This window comes from Trichomonas vaginalis, chromosome III (assembly GCF_026262505.1).
Source record: "Trichomonas vaginalis G3 chromosome III, whole genome shotgun sequence".
In the NCBI taxonomy this organism is placed as follows: Eukaryota; Parabasalia; order Trichomonadida; family Trichomonadidae; genus Trichomonas; species Trichomonas vaginalis.
The window spans coordinates 16,694,128-16,721,294 of NC_067205.1; the positions used below are offsets into that span (position 1 = coordinate 16,694,128).

The 27,167-nt window shown below is 32.7% G+C and overlaps 12 protein-coding genes and 3 pseudogenes across 15 annotated transcripts, besides 1 other annotated feature; 6 read left to right on the forward strand and 9 right to left on the reverse strand.

Annotated features, from left to right (window-relative positions):
- Positions 1-9,543: part of a mobile genetic element that runs on past the window's edge.
- On the reverse strand, positions 683-1,030 carry TVAGG3_0714850 (uncharacterized protein; the record flags this gene model as incomplete). The annotated part of the gene is made up of 1 exon (XM_051243912.1): positions 683-1,030. The coding sequence occupies one exon, from the start codon at positions 1,028-1,030 to the stop codon at positions 683-685; it is 348 nt and encodes a 115-aa protein (XP_051090499.1).
- TVAGG3_0714860 (uncharacterized protein) lies at positions 1,672-1,839 on the forward strand (the record flags this gene model as incomplete). The annotated part of the gene is made up of 1 exon (XM_051243913.1): positions 1,672-1,839. The coding sequence occupies one exon, from the start codon at positions 1,672-1,674 to the stop codon at positions 1,837-1,839; it is 168 nt and encodes a 55-aa protein (XP_051090500.1).
- TVAGG3_0714870 (uncharacterized protein) lies at positions 2,988-3,218 on the reverse strand (the record flags this gene model as incomplete). Its single annotated transcript, XM_051243914.1, has 1 exon — positions 2,988-3,218. The coding sequence occupies one exon, from the start codon at positions 3,216-3,218 to the stop codon at positions 2,988-2,990; it is 231 nt and encodes a 76-aa protein (XP_051090501.1).
- TVAGG3_0714880 lies at positions 3,264-3,847 on the reverse strand (annotated as a pseudogene). Its single transcript has one exon. A coding segment is annotated over exon 1 (584 nt).
- TVAGG3_0714890 (uncharacterized protein) lies at positions 4,106-4,434 on the reverse strand (the record flags this gene model as incomplete). The annotated part of the gene is made up of 1 exon (XM_051243915.1): positions 4,106-4,434. A coding segment is annotated over one exon (329 nt), but the record flags the coding sequence as incomplete, so codon positions are not given.
- On the reverse strand, positions 5,403-6,810 carry TVAGG3_0714900 (annotated as a pseudogene). The gene has a single exon. A coding segment is annotated over exon 1 (1,408 nt).
- TVAGG3_0714910 lies at positions 6,829-7,676 on the forward strand (annotated as a pseudogene). The gene has a single exon. A coding segment is annotated over exon 1 (848 nt).
- Positions 7,681-7,923, reverse strand: TVAGG3_0714920 (serine threonine-protein phosphatase family; the record flags this gene model as incomplete). The annotated part of the gene is made up of 1 exon (XM_001305076.1): positions 7,681-7,923. One exon carries the CDS (start codon positions 7,921-7,923, stop codon positions 7,681-7,683), a length of 243 nt encoding a protein of 80 aa, XP_001305077.1.
- TVAGG3_0714930 (uncharacterized protein) lies at positions 7,942-8,304 on the reverse strand (the record flags this gene model as incomplete). Its single annotated transcript, XM_001305075.1, has 1 exon — positions 7,942-8,304. The coding sequence occupies one exon, from the start codon at positions 8,302-8,304 to the stop codon at positions 7,942-7,944; it is 363 nt and encodes a 120-aa protein (XP_001305076.1).
- Positions 9,544-11,757: 2,214 nt separating the features above from the next.
- Positions 11,758-12,491, forward strand: TVAGG3_0714940 (uncharacterized protein; the record flags this gene model as incomplete). Its single annotated transcript, XM_001305074.1, has 1 exon — positions 11,974-12,345. One exon carries the CDS (start codon positions 11,974-11,976, stop codon positions 12,343-12,345), a length of 372 nt encoding a protein of 123 aa, XP_001305075.1.
- A 60-nt stretch (positions 12,492-12,551) lies between these two features.
- TVAGG3_0714950 (regulation of cell shape) lies at positions 12,552-16,875 on the reverse strand (the record flags this gene model as incomplete). Its single annotated transcript, XM_001305073.1, has 1 exon — positions 12,596-16,861. The coding sequence occupies one exon, from the start codon at positions 16,859-16,861 to the stop codon at positions 12,596-12,598; it is 4,266 nt and encodes a 1,421-aa protein (XP_001305074.1).
- Positions 16,876-17,159: 284 nt separating this feature from the next.
- On the forward strand, positions 17,160-19,835 carry TVAGG3_0714960 (uncharacterized protein; the record flags this gene model as incomplete). Its single annotated transcript, XM_001305072.1, has 1 exon — positions 17,160-19,835. The coding sequence occupies one exon, from the start codon at positions 17,160-17,162 to the stop codon at positions 19,833-19,835; it is 2,676 nt and encodes an 891-aa protein (XP_001305073.1).
- Positions 19,836-19,909: 74 nt separating this feature from the next.
- Positions 19,910-20,885, reverse strand: TVAGG3_0714970 (structural constituent of ribosome; the record flags this gene model as incomplete). Its single annotated transcript, XM_001305071.2, has 1 exon — positions 20,328-20,858. The coding sequence occupies one exon, from the start codon at positions 20,856-20,858 to the stop codon at positions 20,328-20,330; it is 531 nt and encodes a 176-aa protein (XP_001305072.1).
- Positions 20,886-21,152: 267 nt separating this feature from the next.
- Positions 21,153-24,352, forward strand: TVAGG3_0714980 (uncharacterized protein; the record flags this gene model as incomplete). Its single annotated transcript, XM_001305070.1, has 1 exon — positions 21,158-24,313. One exon carries the CDS (start codon positions 21,158-21,160, stop codon positions 24,311-24,313), a length of 3,156 nt encoding a protein of 1,051 aa, XP_001305071.1.
- A 549-nt stretch (positions 24,353-24,901) lies between these two features.
- TVAGG3_0714990 (uncharacterized protein) lies at positions 24,902-26,764 on the forward strand (the record flags this gene model as incomplete). Its single annotated transcript, XM_001305069.1, has 1 exon — positions 24,902-26,764. The coding sequence occupies one exon, from the start codon at positions 24,902-24,904 to the stop codon at positions 26,762-26,764; it is 1,863 nt and encodes a 620-aa protein (XP_001305070.1).
- Positions 26,765-27,167: the final 403 nt, after the last annotated feature.

The window sequence follows — 27,167 nt, forward strand, 5'->3', positions numbered from 1 at the left end:
AAAACATTTACGCTCATTACGATGAAGAAGTCTTGACAAAACATGTACGATGAAGTCTTGACAAAACATTTACGTTCATGTTTGACAAAACATTTACGAAGAAGTCATGACAAAACATTTACCCGACATTCTCGTCAAATACAAAAAAAATGACACTTTTTCATTAGATAACTGTTATTTTTTGACGAAGTGAACATTGACACTTCGTCAAAAAAATCCCTGAAATCATATCTTACATACAAAAAAATACAAAAAAATGACACTTTTTCATTAGATAACTGTTATTTTTTGACGAAGTGAACATTGACACTTCGTCAAAAAAATCCCTGAAATCATATCTAACATACAAAATAAAAAAATAAAACTAACTTTATTTTTTCTATCTTAAGGAAATTCATGAAAATTCAAGAGGTGAAAAAAAGAGGTGAAAAAACAGGTGAGATCGCACCACTTCACCTAAACATTATTTTTGGGTCCTTTACACTCATTACGATGAAATCATGACAAAGCATGTACGTTCATGTTTGACAAAACATTTACGAAGAAGTCATGACAAAACATTTACGAAGAAGTCATGACAAAACATTTACGAAGAAGTCATGACAAAACATTTACGAAGAAGTCATGACAAAACATTCATGAAAATTCATGAAAATTCAAGAGGGTAGAAAAGAGGTTAGATCTAACCTTCTACCCTAAACTTTATTTTTTGGTCCGGGAACAACTTTCTCTCAATTGGAGCTGTAGCATACTCTTTGCGTAAGCGGTTCAGACCTTCCTCGAACTCTTGGTCTCTCTTGGATTGAGATTGAGATTGGAATTGCTGGGGTGGAGCTTGCTGGAACATCCAAGGGTTGGGGAAGTAAGGCATAGGCTGAGGAGGGTAGTTCGGGAAGCCTTGTGGTGGGTAGTAACCTTGAGGTGGAAATTGGTAGTAAATCGGAGGTACTTGCTGGAACTGAGGTGCAGGGGCTGGTGCTTTAGGTTCCTCTGGTTTGGGAATGGACTGGGTTGGTGGTACGTCGGACATTGTCTTGAAACAGTACAAATATTGTTCTGAAGCAGTGCAAGTCTTGTTCTGAAGCAGTGCAAGTATTGTTCTGAAGCAGTGCAAGTATTGTTCTGAAAAAGTACAAGTATTGTTCTGAAGCAGTGCAAGTCTTGTTCTGAAGCAGTGCAAGTATTGTTCTGAAAAAGTACAAGTATTGTTCTGAAAAAGTACAAGTATTGTTCTGAAACAGAAAATTTTTCTCACAAATTGAGAGCTTTTACGGGAAATTTGTTCTGAAAAAGTACAAGTATTGTTCTGAAAAAGTGCAAGTATTGTTCTGAAGCAGTGCAAGTATTGTTCTGAAAAAGTACAAGTATTGTTCTGAAGCAGTGCAAGTCTTGTTCTGAAAAAGTACAAGTATTGTTCTGAAGCAGTGCAAGTATTGTTCTGAAAAAGTACAAGTATTGTTCTGAAGCAGTGCAATGGACAACATCGAGCCATTAGATGAGGCAGTTTACCTAATTTAAATTAACGACTGCGTAAAAGACTACTTGCGCAAGGTCATGAAGCCCAAGGTCAAGTTCACCACTATTTCTGGAAGGGCTGCCTTGAATCTCGAGATTTCGACTGGAATTCCAATTGACGTACCAGACGGGACAGCCTACGACGACATAAAGGAGATGAAGAAAGAAGCTCTTCTCAAGTTCTTTGCAAAGCGCCCATGGATACAACTTCCAAACAGAGAGAGTCCAATTCCACGAATTATACAAATTCTCAGAGCACTGTTCCACTTCTCTGGTCAACCATTCTACATAACCTGTGAAGGCGACATCCAACCAGTTCAGTAAACCTTAACGTTTAACTTCACTTTTTTATGTTTTTTGTGAAAGTTTTAAAATAAATTGTTTTCATGAGTTTTAGACCATGTTAGAAATGAGGTTAGAAAACGTGTTAGATCTAACATGCTACCCTAAAAGTATTTTTCAATACTTTTTCAGCACTTTTCCGTAGTTATATATGAAAGACAATTCGAGATAAAAGTCATAGTACAATGGAATAATATGTTGCACACCATTTGTTGTGAACCAAACTTGAAAGTCAGAGAAACTGTTACTAGGTGGTTCGTAGAATTTAGAAGCAAAGTCATAAAAGTCCTTACCAATACATAGAAAACTATTGTTGCTTGAACTGAAACTTGCATGACACATAACATTTTGAGGGTCAAACACGTTTTTATAAACTGTCAAATCTGCTGGTGGAAGTATAAATTTAAATGGACCATCTGGTGGTAATGGTTCGTTCTGGTTTAGTAACCGAAGAAATTGTGCCCAAGAACGTTTGTCTACTTTCCAATATAAAAACTCTGTATCTCTTGGAGGGTTAATTTCAATCTTTTGAAATGAAACGGTGGAGTTCATCTTGTCATATTCTAGTTTCAGATAGTATGTTCCATTTAGTAAAGAGTCGTATTTTTCTTGAAATTCCCAATAATATTTGTTCATTTGAGTTTGAAAGTCATTTAGAGTTTTCTCAAGACTTTCGTCTGAACGAACTGTAAAGATTCTCATTTCGTCAAATTTGTCTATTAGACCATCAGAACCTTTATACTGCCCATGAAATATACTGCGAAATAAATGCGTTAGTTCTATTTGAAAACAAAACTCTTCTAAATCCTATTGCCTTTGCATCTGAAGGACTTTGAAGCCAACGAATTGGATAGTCAAACCTGTATGTTCGGGATGAAATTTCTTCATCTGAAATAGTCCTACCAGCATTTGTAAAGATATAGTCTAACGGTTTTGTATCTACTACTTTTGTTCTTTGTTTTTCAACCTGAAGCATTTAATATATGTAAAAATATATTGTTTTAAAATAGTATGCCATTTCATATTTCTCATCTAACAAACAAGTTTCCCAACGGTCGTCTCCAACAAACTCAGCGTACATTTCAAATAAAATAAAAAAATGTCACTTTTTTAAAAATAAATTTTTTATTTCATGCAATGTTTAACACATCGAAAGGCATGTCCATAAGACGTTCTTCTTCTAACCTCTCTAGTCTGTTTGGATAATTGGCACGTGCTGTTTCCAAATCCATTTCGTAGCGAAGACCAGCCAGTTTGTCATAGACTTTTATGGGTCTTCCCTTCCTATATTTAAAATTCTTCGAAACTCTCCAACCATATCTTTGTAACTCTGCTTTTATTCTAGCAGATTTTCTATCCATTCTATATGGGGGCATTTTTATAAAAATAAAAAAATATTTTTTTCTTTACTTTACATAACCGCCTGCTGCCATAAGTCTTTGACGCCAACCCATACCAGCTAATGAAGGTTGACTTGGTTTAGTTTCCAAACTAAACTTTGGTTTTGGTTTATCTTCAGTTTTTGGTTTTTCTTCTTCTATCGGTTTTTCGTCACTTTTCAGTTCCTCTGACTTTACCTCACCTGCAGGAACAGTTGTGTCGTCAACATCTTCATAAATATCATATGCCATTTGTTTTTGTTTTCCTTTCAACTTTTTGTGTTTGTTGTAAAGTTTAGAATATTTCGACTCTAAGTCAATGAGATGTTCTATAATGAACTGTTGGTCAGTGAAGTAAACTTTTCCATCTGTTGTCTCGAAAGCTCCTTCAGACTTCAATATTTTATTTGTGAGAGTCTGTTTCTTTTTTGAGATACTTGCCGTTCCATTTTTATGAAAAGTGACTTTGTAGTTAGGGTTTGTATTTCCAGACCTGGCACTTTCTATTATTGAATTTTCTCTTCATCTGTAAGTTCTTTGACAGGTTTTGACAATGGTTCTGAACTTTTTGTTTGTGGTGTCAAATCTACCGTTTCAACTTCTTCGGTCATTTCATCTCAGTAAAAAATTTTAGTTTGTTTGTTTTCAACTGGTTGTTTAGGTTTTTTAAGTCGGTCTAAAACTTCCTGAGGTATAGGAAGAACTTGACAAACACGTGTGTAACTGCTGGAAGCCGACAAATCCATCTTGAACTTATTTGTCTCAATGCTGTATTGTTCATTTCATCTCAGTAAAAAACTTTACATTCCCCACGTTTGAGGGTTGAGGTTGGTTATTGTTTACCCACTTGTGCATGGTTATATCCTCTGTTAAAGAATCTTTCACCTTGGTCCATATAGTGTCCTGCTTGGTTATAGTAGTCATTTGCTTTGTTATAATAGTTTCCTGCTTGTCTTCCTACATTGTCCATCCATCCTTGAACTTTTCCTCTTGTTTCAGGATTTGGAATAAGATTTGTTGCATCTCGTGCTACATCCCAACCTTTCTGTACAGTTTGTATAATAGGTTGTGCTTTCTCTTTCAGTATACCTAATGTACTCAAAATCTTCCTTCCAACTCCAAATACACCTCTGGCTATTGTTCCCACTGCGGGCAAAAATCTGGATGCAACTCCTGCTAATGCGCCAAATAAACCCATTTCTTATGGGTTAAAAAATGACGAATCCAAACAAGGACCCCTATGTTTCTAAAGCGACAAAGAAAGCACTCATGATAAAAATCTTTAGTTCAACACCAAATGCTTGGTTTATGGATATCTTGGAAAACATTCGAGAGTTAGAACAGATGGACCACCATACTGGTTAATATTTGTTGGTCAAAACACAAGATACTGTGAAGCCATACCATTATGGTCCAAAAATATTTTAGATGTGAAAACTGCTTTGACAATATTCGTTGACAAATACCATCCAACAAAACTGACATCTGACTGTGAAAGTTCTTTCAAATCAGATGATGTAAAAAACTATCTGCGTTCAAAAAATGTAAACCAATATTTCATTGTCGACCAAAACCATTCTGCTCTTGGTGTCATTGACGGTTGTATAAAATGTTAAGAGACTTAAACCAACCACAAGGTGGTGAAGCAAATGAAATGTCATATGACGACAAATATAGACACTTCTCCATGGCAAAGATGAGACAAGTTTTAAATATTTACAATAGCCGTAAACAAAAAGGTTTGGGAAACCACTCCCCGAAGAAATGAAAAACAACCCTGACTTAGAGAAAGACTATATATTTAATAATTTAGTCAAAAGAGACAAACAAGAAAGAATGCCGGGCTTCAAACTTCAGAAAGGTGACAAAGTAAAAATAGAAATACCCAAACGCGACCCATATGAAAATACTATTGACTATGACAACAATGGGAACCCGACAGGTACTCACATTCGTGTTCGTAAAAATAGAAGAAAGTATACAAGAGAATATTATGAAGTTTTAGGCAACATGGCAAATGTACAGACTGCAAGCAGAAGATAAAACTACTATTGTCAGACCTCGTTTCAAACTTGTCAAAGTTCAAGGTGGTATACTTTCAAAGACAGTTCCTAACAAATATAAGACAACTCCTGACGAATATGCTAAAGAAGTTGAAAATGACGACTAAGCATTTCTATACCATGCGTAAACTGTCATGTAAGGTGGCATGTAGTCTTTACTTTGTCCCGTTGTTTGCGTATATCCTGAAACGCGTGTGTATGGTTTCCTCCTCCCTCAGTGTTACTCCAGAAACAATTTATAGCAAACTTAACGTTGTCTTTAATCATATCCTTTACCTTTTGTCATTGCTGACCAATCCCAATATCTATGCTTATGCCAACCTGCTTGAGATGTACTTAAATCTATGTAGTGACTGTGTGCAGGTAAATTTTCACCTGAAATCGTTTTACTTCCACCTGTTTCCTTTGAAGAGTTTGCACAATACAAAAACCTGTCGACTATTTGAGTCCAAGTTCCAAAACCCAGAACTGTTTCTGGTCTGGTAGAGTTCATTGACGTATAAATAGAGCCTATAGGATATAATGTTTGAAGTATTTCTGTCTTTAATGTTTGAAGCTCTGTTTTGTCTGCTTTCTTGTCATATAAATCTTGAGCAGTGAATTTAATATTATGTTCATCCTTCATGACATAAACATCTTTACATCTAATGTTTTTCATCGTCGTTATGTCGTCATCCGATGTTAAACCTTGTGGAAAGTTAGGAGGTTTACAATATAATGCATCCCCACCAGTTTCTTCAACCGTTCCTTCAATACTTTCTATAGCAACAGTTGTAAAACTTGTATGTGTATGAGTCTTATTTGCTTTCTTCTCTAACTCATCGTTAACATAAGTTTTATCTGCTTTAAGGTCTAAACATCCTGAAACCCATCCTGTATCGGCTTTAGTTTTTAAAAATCTTCGATGTCCATTCATGGTACCAGTCAACCCTTTCTTTCATTTCGTTATCTTTTTCATCCACATATTCCTTATCTGCTTTCTTCTCTAACTTACTAGCCACATATCCCTTATCTGCTTTATTTTCAAGGCTAACGTTTAAGTCTGTTATTTCAGATATAGAATGTGTATGAGTCTTTTTAGAATATTCGTTTTCAGCTCTTGTCACTTCACTTGACATTTTATTGTCAACATATGTTTTGTCTGCTAGTTCAGGATGAGTATGTTCTTTTGTTGCATAAGCATTGTTAGCTCTTTCTTCTTCTTTTGCTATTGCATCGTCTACATATTCTTTGTCAGCTTTGTTGTCAACATCTGCTTTCAAAAGAAGTTCATTTATAGGTTTCTCGTTTAAAGTTCCTTTTGTTGGATTTATACAGACAGTATGGTTCTTATTGTCTTGAAACAGAAACTCATCTGTCATTGGGTTTAATGTCAGTTTTAAGTTTCCTTCTTTCAATGACTCAGATATCTTAGAATAGTTTGAAAAGTTTGTTGTGTTCTTATTTAGAGCTTGCATAATGAGTTGTCGGTTGTGTTGTATTTCTCTTATGGAAGCAATATCTTTCGACATTTTTATTCTAGATAAAATATGCTTTCAATAGAAAAAGAAAATTCAAGAGTTGCTACAACTAAACCATTAGATGAACTTTTTACTAATGTCGGTCAAAAGTTTGAGACAGAGACCGTAAAGCATGAAGGCTATCGTTTTGACTACCCATTAAGATGGCTAAGAGACCCATCTGTCACAAAAGCTATTGGCTTTCGTAGAATGAAGTTCATTTCAGAAGCCATACATGGTTTCCCATTTACGGTCGGTTTTGAAGTTCGATACTATAACAAAGAAAAACGTATGTATGAGAAATTTGAACAGGGAAAACTTTTACAAGTTAGTTTGCTTGTAAACTTAGAAACAACTCTTCAAGCTTTTCAAGAAAAAATAAACGACATCTATATCGAATATGCAAAACAGTATAACATTGACGAGGGAGAGTACCATCTCGATATTATTTATGACAGGAAAAATGCAACTGTTAAAATCAATAGAATAGAAGACCTTGGAGAAAACGTTTATATTTCTACAAAATATAACAACTTGGCATGGTATAGATTTATGAGGATGTTAAATCAGCCTGCAGCATATCCAGTACACCCAGACTTTTATGAAGTCGAAAACCCTAATGGAACATATGAAAATGTTTTCGACCAAGATGCTATTATTGTTCATGCTTCATTTTCTGGCGCCCAAAACTCTTTCTTATGCTTGGCAAATGACTTTTACGAAAACCTACAAAGTTAATACGAACCACCAAGTGGAAGTATTTCAGACTTTCAAGTATGGTTTACTACAGATGGAAGAAAAAGAATAATTCCATTATACCATGCGTTTTACTTAGAACTTAGTTTCATATACAACTACTATCGAACGGTAAAAAATAATTTTTTAATACGGTTGAGGTGTTGGATTTGGTTGCCAACTAGACTGTGGTGCAGGTTCAGGCTGTTGTATAACAGGAGCTTGCTCTTCTGGTTCAGGGTCTTTAGGTATAATACCAACAAACTGACCTACCCTTTTACCAATATTTTTGACTCCGTTCCAAATTCCTCTTCCTACGGTTTTTATTCCATTCCATATACCTCTTCCAACTCTTCTGAAGAAGTTTCCAATACTACTGAAGAAACCCATTTTACTATATGTAAAAATCTAATGTCCACCTAGTCTCTTACGTTTCCTGTTGAGTTCCATAGCATTCTTTAACTGGAGCTCATACATTCTGTTTCTCCTCTGGTAGAAAACATATTCTGGGTCAACTCCTGTGTTCGCGTCATCTGCATAAAGTTGTTTATATCCCACTTCAGGGTTTGTATAAAACTCTTTCCATCTCATATTTGCATACCATGGTGGCAAACCTAACGCAGCGTCATTTGACATGGCAGTTTGCATTTGTACATCTGTTGGCACTTGACCATAGTTTGCCATTGCAGTTTGTATTCTAACTTCATTTGGAATATTCTCTGGGTTTGGTTGTCCAGGTTGCTGTGCATTCGCTAAGTTCTGTGCGTCCATTTAATATTAGATAAAAATATCTCTTACGAGTACATATACTGAACATTTGCAGGTATTGGTTCATCTTCATATTCTCTGTACTTTTCTGCCACGTCAAATAAATAAATGACACAATGGAAAAAACCTAAAACAAGTAGTCCTATTTCAAACCACATTTACTTACTAATAAAATTTCTTTGTTATGACACTTTCTCCGGTTTATAGGACCTCTCTCATATTCTATCTTGTCATATCTAAACTCATAGTCATGTATGTCCTCTAACCATCTCATAACGGTTTCCAAACCACTTTTATCGGATGTAAAGTAAAAGCATGGATGGTTATGTATAACGTCTAAAGTTTCTAAAGAGTCTCTCAAAGTCCAGTCGACTTGGTATTGAAAATCCCATGTGTTATAGAACGGCGGGTCCACTATAAAGAAAACATTTTCCTTGTCTTTATATTTTTCATACAACTCTGTCCAATGACATCTCACAAACTCTATACCCTCAATATATTTTTCTATGTCCTCTTTGAAAACATTTGTATAGTTAAGATATAAAACTTTTGACATAAGTGTTTCAATGTCATGAACTCTTATAGAACCACTATATAATAGTCTAGCAGATATACTATCCCAGTCTATATATTCTGCTTTTTTCAAAACCTCTCTCACAATATTTTTCTTATCTAATGGTATACGTTCCATCTTACCTATAGGTATCTTTTCTTTTAACTCTTTCAATATATTGTTTGTGTCTGGAATATGTTTGAGACGGTCCATATAGTTGTCGAAGTCATTGCATATAATCTTTGAGTCTGGGAATATTGTATGGCACAAATGGGATATATAGAAACTTCCACCGAACAAATCTACAAATGTTAGACCATTCGGTAGTTTCTTAAGTTCTCTCAATATAATATCTTTACATCTACTCTTATTTCCAAAGAACGGTAACGGAGGTTTTGTAAAATTCATTTATATATAATAATAAAAATGTTTTTACCCGAAAAGTGACAGAAAAGTGACAAAACATGAAAACATATATAATTTGTGAAAAGCGACACATTATATAATGTTTTCGACCCAGAAGAAGGCTTCTTCCCAGAAGCAATGGAGGAAGAAGAAGAGTCCTCCGAATTCACACCAGAAGACTAACAATTTTCCGAATAAAAACTTCATTTATACTAAACATCTTCGGGGCTAGAGGGCACGAAGTGCCTGGAAGCCCCACTACCTTTTTTTTTTTTTTTTTTTTTAAAAACTATTGAATATTTGAATTCAATAAAAATTTATATAAAATACATGTAAAGCATAAATTACTATATAAATCAAGCTGTATTTTGTTTTAAACACCGATTGTTTCATATAATATATATTCAACTCAAGTTTCTAATTAAGAATTTCATATAAAATTTAGCATATGATCAGCAACAATTAAAATTAGTATTACAATTAATAAATTTAGTATAAAAACATATAGATTTAGTATAGATTTTATAGCTGTAATAAAAGATCTATTATAAAAGAGTAATTTACTGAAATGCACCTTATATTTATAAACAAAACTTATAACGTGTTAGTTACATATAGAGTTGAAATTCATAGATAGCATAGAGAAGTTGGGATCTTGGCTTAATGGTCATAATATAACCAAATTAATTCAAAATTTGAAATTTTAATATTACTGTAACTATAATATATGGATATGTTTTATGAGATCATAATAAATAACATGTTAATGTAAAATTTAGAATAAAAAATTATATTTTTTTTAAAAAAACATTGTTCATGAGTGTTAATTGGAGAAGTAGTAAATTAGTTCAGTTTGCAAGTGATGATGGTTAATCTAACTATAATTACAATCAATTTTTAAAATACTTCCCGTAGGGCATTTGTTTAATTATTTCACATTCTGATGACATAATTTTTAATATCATAGATAATGAAAGCGAAAAATATATAAAAATCGACAAACATGTTATAATGAATTGAGAGCTTTACGTGTCAAAAAACACATTTCATACTGATTTCTATAAAAGGTATCTTTATTATAGAAGTGTAAGCTATATCTGTTTGTTTTTTTATTATAACAAATTCAAAATTTTCTTATAAGGATTAGATGAAATCTGTATTACTAAATCATTAGCTAAATGAAGGTTCAAATAGAAAGTAAATATCAATTTATATGATACTGAAACCAAATAGTTCTTTTAATAAAAGATAACACGCTGAAAATTATTGAGTATTTGCAAATCTCAAAAATCTATTGGTGAATTTGGCTCAACTTTTAAAATTATAACATCCATATCAAATCATAAAAGCAGACAAAAATTAAAGCCAAACCTATCGGCCAATTTTTTTTTGATATTTTGATTTTTGAGGTATACTTTTAAAAGTGGATTTAAAGCACTTATGAAAAAACATTAACTTCTGTCGTTATGATTATTGATTTAGACAATAATGATTTTAATCTTTGATTATCAAAACACTAAAGTCATCTTTTTAACATTTGCTTGGTAGCATTAACTCAAGTCTAAAGTACTATTTTATGTGGCACTCTTAGAATTTTTGTATTCATTGTACACGCTGAAATAGTACCATTAAAGTTATGGCGGACTTTCAAAAAATAGTTTGGTCACCTTTATTTTATCATTTATTGTTTGTTTTTAATCTTAGTAAATAATATTACTATCAAATACTTTTATTGATCAAGTTATTTTTTCTGGATAAGATATTATATGGATAATTGGATAGAAAATACAATTATATAATCTTGTACCTGGTTTAATTAAGCTAATTGTCATCAGAAACTTGTAATTTTTATGAATTTCAGATTTTCTTTTCATTACTGCTTTTCTTAATAGGTCAAGTTCTTATTTACGTTATAAAGTATGATATTTACAAATATCAAGTTATCATGTTTTTTGAGAAATTATGAGAAACAAACAAAAATGAAAAAGATAGGAATAGCAATGAATAGTGATGTGGGTATAGAAAATGTAAGAGATATGAATGCAAAGCAATCAGTATTTAGGATATTGACCATAGATTTCGAAAAAAAATGCTGCATATTGAGCGAAAACTATGATTATATTATAAGGCTGTCATTTAAAGCATAATGAAACTATTCCCTTTTCATTTTAATCGAATAAGATAGTAAAGATTTTTGAATTAGCTAGAAACTGATGAGATGTTTTCAAAAATCAGATTTTTAATCTCTATAATGCATAATTCACTCAATATCTCAATTTTGATATTGCGAGATATTTTTGCTATCGGTTTCGCAATTTTGACACAATAGCAAGAGGGTTCTATAAGCATTATTATCAACGTAGAATCTGAATATCATATCAGAAAATGTCGCAAATCTAACATTTACCCGACCAAATAGCAAAAATAATTGAATACTTTTCGCAAAAACTTTAAAAATCGATAAAAATATGAAATATAGATATTAAAGAGACTTTTTATATAATATTCATAAAGATTTTCCAAAAATATGATACCGCAAAATTAAAAAAGTGACGTCTTGAGTGGAGTCAAAGGTCGAAATTGCTAGATAAATGTTTTTTAGCGAAATTGCGTATTGTACGTTTTTTTCGCAAAACGAAACCCTTAATGTGATACAGACAAGAAGTCATAAACAATATATTTAAATACATAAATCAAATTTAATAAATTTCAGAATGACTTCGGTCTCAATTCCTGGCGCCTTGCTCCAACAACAAATTCCAATGCTCTTAATGCCAAAACAGCAACAGCATACTGAGCAAACATCTGGACTTCCAACTGAAATCGAGAAAAAGACACAAGATTTAATTTTAATGACTGGAGATGCTGGCCCAAGAAGATGGAGAAAGACCAAAACTGACTATCTTAAGAAGTTAGAAACCGATAACGGTGATCTTAAGAGTTTAGTTGTAGAATTGCAACAACAAATTAGTGGTTTACAAGCTCAGAATGAAATTTTACGTGATCAGCTCAGATACTTCCAAAGTTGCCTTTCTCAAGCTGCTCCTCTTGTATTTCAACCAAACGCAAATCAAGAGTCCAAATAACGAATTCATTGTTCTTATCAAAGCAGGATTCAAATACTTACAATTTCTGATAAGTTTTACAATTACTATTTTGTTTGCTATATTTTATTAAATTATTACTTTATCATTATTAAATTTTTTGTTTTCAGAATTAAAATGAGCATCAGTTACTATTCAACAAAAGATATTAATGTTAAAATATCAAATTATCTCTATAAATTTATTAAATAACAAAAAAATTAAATATATAAAAATAAAAATATTAAATCTATTATCTATGTTTGAATAATTGCTTAATCTTCTGAAAGATGGCATTAACATCTTCGTTAAAGTGACCAGACTCTTCAGTTGACAGAGAATTGTTTGCAATATCAATTAAAGCACTTGTATCGCGTTTGAGCATATCTATAGTTAGATACCAGTTGTTAATTATCCTTTGGATTATGATTTTAGTAGACATTGGACCCATCTTTGTCTGTTTCTTGTAATTTGAAAGATTTGACAAAGATTGGTATTTTCCAGAGAGGTTTTTATAGTCAGTAAGCAGCGCTTGCATCTGTTTCTGCTGTTCTGTGACTTGATGCCTGACATTCATTACATCCCAAGGTGAAATTTTGTTGAATCTTCCTTCAACAACAACTCCGATAGATTCGAACCTATCATTTTTACCAGAGTCATCTACTGATTCAACAATACCGGTCATTCTTTGACCATTTTTCCTAAAAATCAATGTTTGGCCGGTTTTGATTGTCACTTTTTGTGATGCTTTGAATGAATCCTCTGGAACTAAGTATCCGGGTGAATTTGGCATCGGAAGGGAGAGCATGCATCGGGTTCCGGCATCAAGACTTACTCCAAAATGTAGTTCATTTGGCCGGAAAACGATATCCGTAATGATTCCTGCTTCTACATTTCCCAAAGTCTTTTTTAGAACGTAAGGAGGAGTAAATTCTTGTTGATAGCTCTTTTTATACCTTTCGAATGGAAGTTTGAGTAAGACAAATCTCATGCCTTGCTGAGGGAAGATGAACGGATCATTGTTTCTCGTTGTAATCATCCAATTTGGAATGTTTTGGTGGGAATCTTCGCTATCTGAGGATAAAGATGAAGCTGATGACAAAGTAAAGTCAGAAGTATCATCACTCTTCCTTGGTATTTCGATTGTTGCTTTTTTGACCGGTGTTGCCTCTAATGATGATTCATGATTTAATTCTTCATCAGTTGCTTGAGTTAAACGCTTTCCTTTTGGCTTAGACTTGCTTTGTGTAGGTTCTTCTTCGCTCAAACTGAGATCAGAGCTTTCTTTTTTCGATTTTGATTTTGGTATTTTTTTATTTGTTTCTTCTTCAAGTTCATCATCTGTATCTTTTAGATCTTTATCTGATATGTTTTGCGTTAACTTACTTTTCTTGATCTCATCAGTTGGATTTTTAGAAGATTTTGGAGATGAACTGATACTAAGAGAAAAATCAATATCATCGTCAGCAGATTCATGCTTGTGATGCTTGCGGGATCGTTTTGGTGACTCAGCAACGCTTTGTTCAGGAGTTTCTTCATGATGATGGCGGCGATGAGACTTTGTTTGGCTTTGTTCAGCAGATTCAGGCGGGACAGATTCTTCAGTAGCTTCTTGTGTTGATTTATGTCTATGTCTTCTTCTTTTTGGAGTCTCATTTGCTGTATCTTGAGGAGTTTCCTGAGTTTCTTGGGTTTCTGGCTCATTTTCATGGTGCGAACGATGTCTTCTCCTTCTTCTTGGTGATTCTTCAACTTCTGCTTTCTTTTCTTCGCTATTTTGGAAATCATCATTTTCCAAATCTTCGAAATCGGATAATTTATCATTTTTAGTAGGGTTATAATCATCTTCTTTCGATTTCTTTGTCTTCCTCTTTGATTTCTTCTTTGGTTCCTCTTCTTCATTAAAATCTGGATCTTCTATCTGAGATTTATTAATTTCCTTTGGTTCATTGTTATCTTTCGACTTTTTCTCTGGTTTTTCGAAGTCAGAATCTTCTAAATCTGAGCTTTCTTGCTTTAATTTCTTTGATTTCTTCTTTGGTTCCTCAAAATCACTTTCAAGTTCAGATTCTTCGGCTTTAACCAACTTCTTAGCTTGTTTCTTATGTTTTGGCTTTTCTTCTTCTGAAAATTCTAAATCTGATGAATCTTTCTTTGATTTCTTTGAAGATTTCTCATCCTCGCTTTCCAAATCGGACTCAGAATCATGCTTAGATAGTTTCTTCTTTTGTTTTGGTGGCTCTTCAACATCTTCGAAATCTGAATCTTCTAATTCAGAAGATTCCTTCTTTTTATTGGTTTTTGTGGCTTTCTTTGTCTTCTTCTTACTCTTTTGGTCAGTTTCATCTGATAATTCATCATTTTCATCAGAAATTTCAGGTAAATTCTTTTTAAGGACCTTCTTTTTAGCAGGTCTTTGATAACTATCAGATATATCATCACTCTCGCTATTACTATCTGTTCTATCATCATGGTCTTCACTCATATCGTTGTCATCAACAATAAAATCGTCCATTTCGGAGTTATCATAGTCAACATCCTCACTATCGTATTCCTCTGATAAAAAGTCTTTTCTCTGGAAGTCATCCAAGTCTTCACTCGCTTCCATTTCATAAATCCTCTCAATTCTGTCACTTTTTGGTTCACTTTTATAATTTTTGTCAATTTTTTGAGGTGGTCTATTGATATAATCCATGTTTAATGTATAATCATCCAAATCCTCTTCTTCAGAGTCACTATTTGAGGAGTTTTCTACCTTAGCATTTGTCTGCCTCTTTGTTAATCCTTCTTTATTTTCCAAATCAAAGATTTGTCTGTCAGCAGATGAAGTGATCTGAACATTATCATCTGACAAATTGTCTTCTTCCTCGTTTAGTTTATTATCAACTTTCATTCTGAGTTTAAGCTCCTTAAGTGGTAATATTCCATTCTTACGCCATATCTGCGTCAAGTTCTTTTCCAACAATTCAATAAATTCATCTGTTTTTTGTTCGGCCAATTTAATCTTTTTCAAATTTAATTTTAATGATGGTTGAGGATCCAAAGGAACATTATTCTGATCTACAATCAAATCACTTGGTTCTACACCTTCGAATATCTCTTCTGCAAAGAACATCTCAGTTGTCTTGAAAACACCATCGTTTGCACAAGAAAATTTCGTAATTCCACCCATATCATCAACAGTATAAGCAGATAAACCATCATTCGACCAAACAACGCAATTTATTCTTCCTGCAATTTCCAAAGCATGTCCTGCAATTATTTTACCACTTTCTATATCCCAAAGAGAACAATTTCCTGTTGTTGTTCCCACAAAAACAATATTAGGAAATACAGGATTCGCTGCCAAAAAATTATTATATTCAAGAAATGTTTCATGTTGACAAATCGAAATTGTTTTCATACTAGAACTATCCCAAGCATATAAATTAGAAGGAGATATAGCAACAACTCTTGTGTCATCAGCATTCCAACAACATCCAATAAGTTTGCGGCGATTTCCACCTGGCAATTTCGATGAAAGTGTTTTTGTTGAACCCCAAATGTCATTTTCAACTGTCCACAGCTTGACAGAACGTTCTTCTGATGCTAGAGAGATTATATTCATTGGTGAATTGCGACTGAAAGCTATGTAAACAACGTTTTTGCTGTGTCCTTCTAATCTCGTAACTAATTTCATTGTAATGTGGATAACATAGATCAATCCGTTGTCTCCGGACACGGCAAGGAATTGTCCACCTGGTGAGAATGATAACCAGTCTGGATCACTCTCCATTTTGTCAAAAACTAAATATTCAGAAAAATTATTTCCGTCAAATTTGAAAATTTTGACTGATCGACCGAGACAAGCTGCTGCAAGATAGTTTCCGCATGGAGAAAACTTGATTTGTATAACACCTGTTCTGTTTTCGATTGTTTGAATTATTTTGCTTTCTGATAAAGAAATTATATTGATTAGGCCGTCATAGGATGAAGAAGCGAACATAGTATTGAGTGGATGAATGATGACTTCTGTGATTTCTTTCGTATGAAGTTTGACGTAAGATTTTAATAAAGTAATTTCTGGGAGTTTCCAGACTTTGAGCACAAAATCATCCGCTCCTGTAACAAGAATACTCGATGATCTATCAATTGCAATGCAAAAACATGAGTCAAAATGGCCAGATATTCTATGTGATGGATTGAACTTGTATAATTGTTCTACTGGTGATCCAAGTTGATACATGAGTGAATCTATTTGATTTATGGGTTTAATTTCTATTTTTTTGCTTGCTAGGATGGATGGAAAATTTGAATTTGGTATTGAGCGCTTAATTAATTGAAGAAGTTGATCATTAGGCATTCCATAAAGGATGTCTTTATCAAGCTCCTCGAAAGTAGGATTTTTTGCAAAAATTCTTGATGGAAATTGTTTCTTTTCTTCGCATTTCTGAATAAAACTATCTGCAATTTCAGGAAATTTCAATTTAAGGAATTTCGCGATAAGGAATGTCAGCTCATTCTCAACCTCATCGCTCATGAACAAAATTTGAGTCTTCTCTAAAAAAAAATTTTTCTTCGTCTCTCAAGAAGACCCAAACATCGTTTTATAATTGTTACTTGAAAACAATTAGAAGGACTGATGCTTTTGGATCTATAGAAGAGGTTATTCAAAGAATTTATTCAAGTTCATAAGAAAATTCAAAATTATAAAATGAATCAATCAGTTGATCTTAGTGAAATGTTAGTGCATCACAAGTCCTTTAGATTTCATGAAAGATGAAGGCTGTTATTAGGATTGGTGATCAACCCCCAAAATAAAAAATTACTCCCCCTGAATGGGGAATGGAATTAAGCATGAGGAGGAGATTCTTAAGCAAATCCGCGAATTCATGCAAAATTCCAATGGTATTATTAGTCAGGATGATGTTATAAAGATAATTGCCAAATTTTATTCACAGAATTACAGTGAATTAGGAGGATTTTCTTCAATAACTCGAGTTCTGAATCAGAAAGGTATTGCTACAAAAGTGAAAGTGAAAATACCACAAACTTTTATTGTCAAATCTTCAAGTTCTAAGCACGCCCCTCCACAGCAATTCATAACTGTTTTTGTTGATTCATCCATTCCACAAGATAAGAAGTCAAAACTCATTACAGAATACATTAAAGACGCAATACACACACTTGCTCCTACATTTCATCGATCAGTTTCTCGTGAAATTTTAGCAGAAAATCCAACAAATTTAGCTGCAAAAAATCAACCAGAAACAGAGTTCTTTTCAGTTAAAACACGTGCCTCACTCCTTCATTTATTCCTAATTCATAATTTTCACAATCGAAAATTAGATGTCAATTTAATATTGAATTCCATGCCTTTAGGCTTGATTGTTCAGATATTTAGATCCATAGATTCGAAGTATTTCTGTCTGCATCCATCAATTGTTGTTCCATTACAACAAGACAAAGTAATGGAATTAAATATGATGATTGCGATGCTTAAACCACCATACAATCCACTTATTGTTGATGGCGTTATAAAATCAAGCGCTGAAGTTGAAATAACAAATTTAAATTTCTCAAAAATTTTTGATTTTGTTTTTGATCCCGCTGCTCATTACCAATATTGGACACTAATTAATTCTATTGCCAATGTTCCACCTCAAAAGTTCCCTATTACTGTTATACAACGATTTGAACCTTATTTAAATTCAATTTACTCAGAAAGTGTCTTATTTTCTCTTCCATTCTTTCCACGCGAAGTCGAAGAAGCCTCAGCCGAACATTATATCCCTCCTCCAGCGCTTTCCTACTATTTGCAGAAATTATATAAAAAGAAATTGAGAGTTATCAACCATCCACGCCGATCTTTCCTTGAAACACACTTATTCCCTTCCAGTGGGATATATTCCATGATCGTTTCTGACAAATCTGCCCTTCCTTCCCTTGTTTTTTCACCTCCAAGTTATTTTTCAGAAGAATTCGAAGTCGACAAATCTCTTAAGTCCGTCGCAAAGCTATTTTTAGCATCAAGACTATCTAGTGATGGCTTCATTTTGTCGAAAAGATCAAACTACGAGCAACTTAAGGAAAAATGCAAAATTTGGATAAAAGAAAACACGAAAATATCCAATTTCAGGGCGAGTATGTTCGACGAAAAGTATTTTATTAACACTTACAATGAAGTTGTTGCCAATGTAATGGTTGTTTTCCATGGTTTGGCGAATCTTGATTCAGATGTTACGCAAACAGTTAATGCTACGTGCGAAGAGATCAATTCATTGTACACAGCAGCCAAAAACACTACGAATCTTGAAAGATCGACCTCAGTTGCTTTTGAATTTTTAAAATCTATTTTACAAACAGAATATTCTCTCAGAAACGAGACACTTTCAGTCAGACAATTATGCCACTTATCAACAGAATCCATCGGTAACGCTCTATGGATGCTTTCTGCCTTAGGATTACTATCAATGGAAGATTACAAAGGTTTAGTCACTCTTCCCAAGTGCGAATGGCTTTTCGATGACTACAAAGCACTTAAAGATTCTGATCCACAAAGAATTAACGTGATTCCAAGGCCCGGTCATATATTTTCATTTTTTTCAGAAGATAGAAAATTTGAAATTGAATGGTCGGGGAAAAATCGGATTGAAAAAACCGATATTTACTCGATTTTCACACCAGAGGTTGCTAATATCAGCAAATCAAAGATTTATGAGTTTAATTTCGTTCCAATCAAAGAAAAATTTCCAAAATTACAAATACCAAACACTCCAAAAGAAAATAACCAAGAAAAGATGAATGAAGAGATATTATCAACCGATCCTTTATCATTCTACTCGTTTGCAAGAATAGAAACCGAAGATTTCATTTTCCCAGATCTGATGGACAGATATCTTTTCGGACAAATATCAGGTGCTAGCGTAGATGGGATAGGAATACTAGAAATAGCATCTGCATTTGATGCAAGTGTTACTTCAGAGCTTTTTATGCAGTTTTTCGAAAGAATCGAAGTATTCATTCGACTAAACTTAGTTTGTCGAGTTCCTACATCATCATATGAACCAGTATATAGTAGATATCCATGCTGTCACATGATTGCCAAGAATTCCATGAATAAAATCGATTTAGTTCCAGTTCATTTGTGGATTGATGAAAATGGCGACGTTTTAACCGAAAGGATTGATGAACTAAGAAAGAATCTTGTTGTATTCGTTCTTTCCCACGAATTATGTACATTTGAAGAGCTTTTAGAAGCATTTCCTTACATTTCACCAAATGATTTATGTTTTCTACTAGACGCACTAGAAAGTGATGAAGTATTAGCATCACAATACTCATTCGAAGGTGCAGGAGGCCTGTATGACAAAGATGTAAATCTTTGTTCGCAAGAATTTAAAAATGATATCTTTTTGTCGATAGTTGCCGAACACAATGCCCTTGGAACAGAATCAAAGCTTGTTAGACGAATAAGAACTACATCATCTTCTTTATATAATGTTTGTTTATAAAATTATTTTTGTATAACATTTCCATTATTTCTACAATCATTAGTATACACAAAGTTTATATTATAACTTCTTTTCTTGGCATTTCTGAATTATTCAGGGAATTTCGATTTAAGGAATTTCGCGATAAGGGAGATTAGCTCATTCTCAATCTTGTCACTCATGAACAAAATTTGAGTCTTCTCTAAAAAAAATTTTTTTTTTATCATCCTTTCATAATTGTTATCTCAGAACAATTAGAAGGACAGAGGTTACTGGAAATATAGAAGAGAGCATTCAAAGAATTTGGTCAAGTTCATAGAAAAATTTAAATTTCAATCAATTTCAAAAAGGGATCTTTTAGTTTATCTTAGTAAAATGTTGCTGAATCGCAAGCCCATTAGATTTTCATGGAAGATGAAGGCTTTTATTAGCTTAGAAGAAAATTTATCAGTATTTTTTGTTTAAAATTATTTGTAAAAATAATTTAAGTAAAAAATAAGTATTCTGAGCTCTTTAGAAGCCGCAAACTGTTGGGCGAACGCCAGAGAAGACCTTTCTAGCAGCAACTGTTGGAGCGCGGATGGACTGCTTAAGGATTGGGAACTTAATGTTCTCGTGTGTGAACTGAGAAATGTTCTTGTGGACGAGATCCTTATCAGCAACTTCAGCAACCTTGATGATTGAGATGTTGTCAGCTGTTGTGTCGTGTGTGCCGGCAAGTTCAGCTAACATCTTTGTAACAGCTCCCTCTGTTGTTGTATCACGGTACTCTTTGTAGACGTTGTGGTGGTTGCGTGTTGAGCGGTATGAGAGCCAGATGCCGTAGTTCTTAACACGTGTTGGTTCTGGTTCGATAACGTGCTTGACAGCGAGAACTTCGCCGTGAGCCTTCTTCAAGCGGGCGATGCGCTGAGCAACTGTCCAGAATTTAGATTTGGCAATGACCTCGTCTGGGGCGAAAACCTGAACACGGACGGCTGGTGGGTTGGCAATTTCCTTTGTTGGGTATGGGCGGCCGATGACAAGATATTGCTTGAGAGACATCGTGAGAAAAGGGTCGGCCATAACCGTGTCAAACCGTTTTACCAAAACCCTTGCTTAGATTTAATTATTTTTAGATTTTGAAACGCATAAATAAATGAGACAGATAATGCATTTGATTCATCGTAATTAGAATTTCAAATTTCGATTTTTTGAAAATAAAAAAATAATTTAGATAGATTTTTGAAAAATAGTTATGCACTTCATAGGTAATCATAAAATTAATGAGATTACTCGATTCATATTGAGTTTTTATCAAAGTGTACGTTTTGAATTTTTAGAAATTTTGCTATTTCTCCATAATGGAATCTTCATCTAATTTAACATCACCATATATTGATACAACATCATTACCTTCAACACCCTTGTCATGCGTTTCCGATAATTATTCAACGAATCATGAAAATAAGAAATCATATTCATTATCTTCAACGCAAACTCCAACAAAAAATCTTAGCTTTTCTGATTTTTCATGCTCTTCGCCAAGTTCAATAAATTATGATACTCCAGACGAAATAACAAGCTTCCTTACTGCAATAAATACAAAATATAATGTAGAAGCGTACTCATTAAATGATGTGATCCAAGTTATTGATTTGTTACTTCAAAAAGAACGTAAATCTGCGGCAAAAGCACAAATTAACGAAATCAAACCTCAGTCAAATTCAATTGATTCTTCAATAAAAATTGAAATATCGGAGCTCAAAAGTCAGATTGTAAATATACAGCACTCAAATACTATCCTCACCAATACAAATAATACTTTATCTGATAAGATCAAGTCTTTGGAGACAGAAAACAAATCAATTCATGATGCAATTTTGTCTCAACAGTCATTAATCGAAGAACAATCTACAACTATTCAAAAACTAAGTGAACAAAGAAATAATCTTATTAAAATTTTGCACAAACAAACCGATTTGATTCAAAAATTCGAAGCACTACCTAGTGTTACCAAAGTGAGAGTACAACCACAAGTTAGAGAGTCAAATCCTCAACCAAAGCAAAATTCACCTTCAGATACTTCAAATGATATTATTTATTCCAACTTGATCTCAATTGTTAAAATGATTAGTGATAGCAAGTTCAATAATATTAATGAATTTCAAGCAATTCGCGATAATGCGGAAATCAAACCAAATGAGCGCACAATGCTAATTGTAAAGAAATTAATTGATCAATATTCACAACAAGTAGAAGTAAATAATAACAATCAGTCAACAATTGCAAAACTTAATAATGAAAAATTGCATTTGCATGATAAATGCATGGAAGTTCTTTCTTTGTTTGAAGAACAACTAAGATTCTTGCAAAACCTTTCACATTCTAATGATTTGCAAGCTGCTGTTTTTTATAATGAAAAGACAGGAACATCATTTTATCTCACTGATTGCAACAAGGTAGAATTAATAAGAAGATGTGCAAACTTAGGATCTTTTATTGAAAACACTCTTGGTGATATTACAGAACAGAAGTTTAATGAATCATTGCAACTACCTTCTTCCATTAATCCAACTGGAATCTTCAATCTTCTACAGCCAACAAAGATGCAAGAATTCATATCAAACATGTTAAGTAAGATCACAACCCCATCTGATATTGATGCAAGACAAGTATTTGATATTCTTTGTGCTCAAATTTATATCAATGATTTATTGAAGAATTATGCAAGAGATATTTCGATAATTGCAGCGAAGAGGAAGAGAGAAATCGAAAGCTTGCAGCAAAATCAATCAAATAATTATTCACAGGAAATAGAATTGATGCGTAAAAGAGATAAAACAATGCGAAGATTCTTATTGAAGTATATTGAAGTTGACAATCCAGAAGATATCCCAACTTTTGTTCTACTTAAGCAATTTGTAGCTGCAGCTCAAGAAGAAATTAGATCAAATCAGCAACACAATTATGTTGAGGATAGTTCAACAACCTCATCACCAATTTCAATTGAATCTTCATCAACATTGTCAAGGAAGTCATCAAAATCATCATCTTCTTCGAAACGATCACAACAAACAGAAGCAGTCAAAATAGAAATAACACAGCTTCAGGATCAGAATAATAATTTGAATCAGCAGATTCAACAACTAAATGACGAAAAGTCAAGGATGCAAAAGTTGTTGGATGAAACAATCCACAATCTAGATTTAACGAAGCAAGAAACAGCAGATAAAGAAAAGAAACTAGAAGAAGAAATATCAAAAAAGGATCAAGAGATTTCGGAAACACAAGAAAAACTCAAGAAATCAGAAGAAGTTTGTGAATCACTCACAAAAACATTAAGCGAAAATGAAGAAATAGTTAAAACAATTAAGAAACAAAGGAAGATGATTAGAAAAACAATTGAAAGTTTACAACTAGAAAACAAAAATCTCAAACAAGATATTTGCAATTGCAAACAAGCTAATACAAACATGACTAATCAGTACACTGAATCAACCGAAAAACTTCATAAAGAATTAGAAAACTCCATTCATGAAGCCGAAGCTTTAACAACACAAAATTCTCAGCTTTTAACACAGATTCAGCAACAAAAAGCTCAGCTATCTAAACTTTCAATTGAATGCAAGACTCTTGAAATGAAACTCAAATCAGCAGAGCAAAAACTTCAAATTCAGAATCCACCAAAGCCATTGATTGATTATCAAGATCTTACAACAAAAGTTACAAATCTTACAAACGAAAATAATTCTGCATTCAAGATTCTTTCTTCAGCTTTAGTTGGCATTTCAGCGCCTTCCAATTTAATTGAAGCGTCCAATTTCATTGTTGAATTCATTAATAAACTTAAGACATCTCAGTTAAACACAACAAATATGATTACGCTCCTTAGTAATATCAGATCTGCTTTAGGAATTGATGAATCAATAGATATTTTGCAAACGATTCATGAGCTAATTCAAACTGATAGTAATAATAGAAATAATTTAATTTCTGATGAAAAAGTTCTACGTGATGCCCAAATCGAAATTGAAACAATTAGGAAAGACTTATCTTTTGCACAAAATCAGCTTGTTACACTTAAACAATGGGAGAACTGGGCGAGAAGAGTCTATGGAATCATCAACGAGAATTCCAAATATCAGATCGGAAGCAGTGAAATCCGATTGAATCTGGAAGAAGCTCTACTTGCATCAGTTTCTCACAGATCTATATTCACAAAACTAGACATTCTCAGATCAGAAAAGAAGTCATTCTTAAAGTTTGATCGTACAATTCTCCTTGCAAGGTCCAATAATTCACCACTTCAATCGATTAGACCATTGATAATCCTAGCTGTGACTTTACACAAGGTACAAAAAATGGCTGGATGCATATCAATAGCCCCTACTTATCAAAGGCCAAGAACAATTGATAATGAATATACCGAATTTGAACATAATCGCCCAAAATTGAAGAAAATTAGATCACATTCAAGCAGAAAATCTTCGAACCAGCCTTTAATTCCTATCTGCTGATTGTTTTGTATATATAATTATTAATTATGTCTGTTATTTAAATAATTTACCATATGTTAATATAATTTTCCTTTTGTATGCATTTTTAATCACGTCTACAAGTTTAATCTATAAAAATCGAATTTAAAATAAAAATATTAGATTTAAAGATTGAACATATGAGATAATTATAATATTCTTTTATAATACAATCTATTCATAGATATGATATTGATCTAGATTCATTTTAAAATAAAAAATTGTATAAAATATAAAAAAATTTTGAGATAATTTTTTAATAGTTAACTGATTAAAAAGTCTATACAAACAAAATTTCTGCTAATTTCATCTTTAAAAATTATTTAATGGCGAAATAATTGTTTTATTATCATTTATGTTGCAAATGTTTTAATTTTTGAAATAAAAATTCAATATTTCGGCACAATTAGTAGATGCCTATCATTGTATAGTGTTCTAATGCAGATTACAAAAATATCAAGCTTTCTACGATGAAAAGAATTCCAAAATTTCGTTTGTAAAGAAATTCAATATAGAGTCGTATGAAAATCTGTTATTTTTATTTTTAAAAGAAACCATCTATTACCTTTGATGGCAGTTCTCTCGAAATATGATATTGAGCATACGCTACCGGCTGCTCGTGATAAAATATCAGATGAGACATTTTACGATATTTATGATGAAGTTTATCAAGATCTTTTGGACAATATGGCTCTCAACGTCGATGAATGGCACATGCTTTGTAGGCAATGCAATGATGAAAAACAAAAATTTGGAACGTTTGAGCATGGAAAGGTAAATCTTGAAAAAAATGTTGACAAATTCTACGAATATATAAAGTATTCTTGCGAACTAAACGAAATAAAACCGCTTTTAACTATTCGAAAAAATATTGCCGCCATATTAGAAAATTCTGGCGACAAGGCTATACAAGACCAAAAGAAAATACTTGAAACAGCAGTTCATGATATAGAAGTCCTTCAAGGTCAACATCAGGAGAAAAAAGGAGAATATGACAATTTAGATAATGAAGTCAAACAAAAGAACCAATTAATCAATACAAAGACAAAAGAATTAGACACATTAAAGGAAGAATGTGCCAAAAACAAGAAGAAATACAAAGAAAATAAAAAATTAATAATCCAAAAAAGAATTGAGCAAGCTAATCTTCAATATGATATAGCTACCCTTCAAGCTGAGCTTGAATTTGCAAAAGAACAAAAAGAAAAATATGATGATCGAATGGACGAACCGTTATGTTCAAATTTGACAGTTTTTCTTGATGGATATCATCATAATCGAATCACTACATTTAGGCTGATTCTTTGCAGTTTAATGATTTTCCTAGGAGCGGTTACAATTTCAAGTACTTTCACTTGTGTTCATCCATTTGGAAATGACATTGAATCTAAGCATCTTATATTGTTTTGGTTCTTACCTTTTATTAGTGCTTCCTTTTCATGTGCATATTTCGTATTTGCAAAAAGATTCTTTGATAATGATAGTTATGACACCATGTTCTTTTTAAATGACCGAAGGATACTAATTTCTATACTTAATTTTGCGTATATTGTAATGTCAATTATATATTATTTTTATTGTACAAAATTGATTGCATGCTTCCTTATTAGAACATTACAAGGAATTATTGTAGGGTTTTTATCTATCATTTATCCAGTTTCTCTGTTCCAAATTGGAAAAACAAAACAGCCTTTGTATTTATTGTCATTTTTCTTAGTGTCTTTTGCTTTTGGCGTTTTGTTTTGTGTCCCAATCAAACAGAAATGGCCTCTATATGTTGTTATCTTCCCAGGTCTTCAAACTATCTTGATCTGGTTCATAAACAAGAGCTCTTTCAACTTTGTCAACTTGAAAGTCGATTTTGGATCAGACTTTAAGTTCCATTTAGAGTTTCTTGTCATTGTTTTGCATATCCTTCAGCCATTCCTTGGTCCTTTCACATTATGGACAGTTATTTCTAGAATCTACAGCGATCCTTTAGAGAACGTCAAATTCATTCTACCATTTGTAGTTGGCAGTTTCGTTTTTTGCATATTTTTGATCATTCTTCGCATGAAAAACGAGAATACATTTGCATTAGCATCTATTCTTCTTTCTATTCCTTCACTTGTTTTTGCTTTAATTGGTGTAATCTTAGTCATTACACACAAAGACTACTATGGCCTTATGATTATGTCATTCTCTAATGGTATTGGACTATTGCAACTCCCATGGCTTCCTTATTACGAAACATTGTCCAAAATTCGACCAAAAACATTTGGATTTTATTGGTGCTTGTATTGGCTTTCTACATCAATATCTTCAGTCATATTCACTAAGATGAACTTGTATAATTTATCTTTTGTTTGGCTAGCTTTCATATGTTTGATAATTATATTTTTCTCAGTTTATCTAACGCTCTTCAAATATAACACGTGTAATACAATTCTATAATCATTATTATTTACTTTATGTTTGTATTTTGAAATAAACCTAAAATTTTACACATAATTTTATCGAATATTTTTGCATTGATATTGTATTTTTTGAATTTTCATCAAAACTTATCAGATTGACATCATTTTATCTTTACAGACAATTATGTCTATATGTATTTAATTATCATGATTTTTTCCCTATTTACAACATTTTCAATATTGAATTTTCTGACGACTCAATTTTTTTTTAAATGGCAGCAATGTCTGTAAGGGTGTTATCTTCTGAAAATTCGGATACAAAAGAAGTAAAAACTCATGTCCAATATTTTCTTAGATTTGGAAATAAGAAATTGAAACTTATCATTTATTTATTATCTGCGATTTCAATTGGTTCTTCAATAGTTGGATATTGCCGATTT